Here is a 687-nt window from a genome sequence, read left to right as displayed (position 1 = left end):
TAGAGTGTTTAACCCATTAAGGCTACTGCCTCAACCAAGACATATCAGTCCGCCATGTGCTTAAGCCGTTCTCTATTCGGTCCAGTACACGGTAGATATTTGCTGACTAAAACCCAACGCACGCCAGCCATATAACTGGACATACCGCCCTGTATCAAGGCTGACTGACCTAAAACCCTAAAACTCAAAACACATCAGACATATAACCAGACATATCATCCTGTACCAAGGCTTACTTACTAAAACCCTAAAACCTTAAGACTCGACGCACGCCAGACAGATAACTAGACTTACCGTCCTGTACCAAAATTTACTTACTAAAACCCTAAAACCTTTAAACTCAACGCACGCCAGACAGATAAATAGACATACCGTCCTGTACCAGGGCCTGGGTTTCGTGGTCCATATTTCGAGCAATACACAACTGACACACGCCCCTTGGGCACTTGCTGCACAAGAAGATGTCCCCGCAGTCACCGCACACCTAATGGGAAGGATACACACATGTGATAGTGAAGGTCAGTATATGTGTGACAGGCGTATGTGCACAGATACACGTAACAAATCTATTCAATATTCATCGTAAGTATTTGTGCGACAGGCATATGCGCACAGATGTACATATCATTATATATATATATATATATATATATATATATATATATACGAGAGTAGGACGTACGTTAC

General features: G+C 42.4%; 1 protein-coding gene across 1 annotated transcript in view; it reads right to left on the bottom strand.

Moving 5' to 3' along the window:
• Nucleotides 1-372: 372 nt before the first annotated feature.
• Nucleotides 373-687, bottom strand: part of SARC_11491 (hypothetical protein) — a gene marked incomplete at its 3' end in the record, with an annotated part of 2,284 nt that continues 1,969 nt past the window's right edge. Inside the window, exon 3 of the mRNA XM_014294425.1 lies at nt 373-484. Within this exon, the coding sequence (XP_014149900.1) occupies nt 373-484 (112 nt within the window). The remainder of the gene's footprint in view (nt 485-687) is intronic.

This window comes from Sphaeroforma arctica (genome assembly GCF_001186125.1).
Source record: "Sphaeroforma arctica JP610 unplaced genomic scaffold supercont1.1717, whole genome shotgun sequence".
Lineage (NCBI taxonomy): Eukaryota > Ichthyosporea > Ichthyophonida > Sphaeroforma > Sphaeroforma arctica.
Note: the sequence above shows the minus strand (reverse complement) of the source record. Positions and strands in the feature narration are given on the sequence as shown.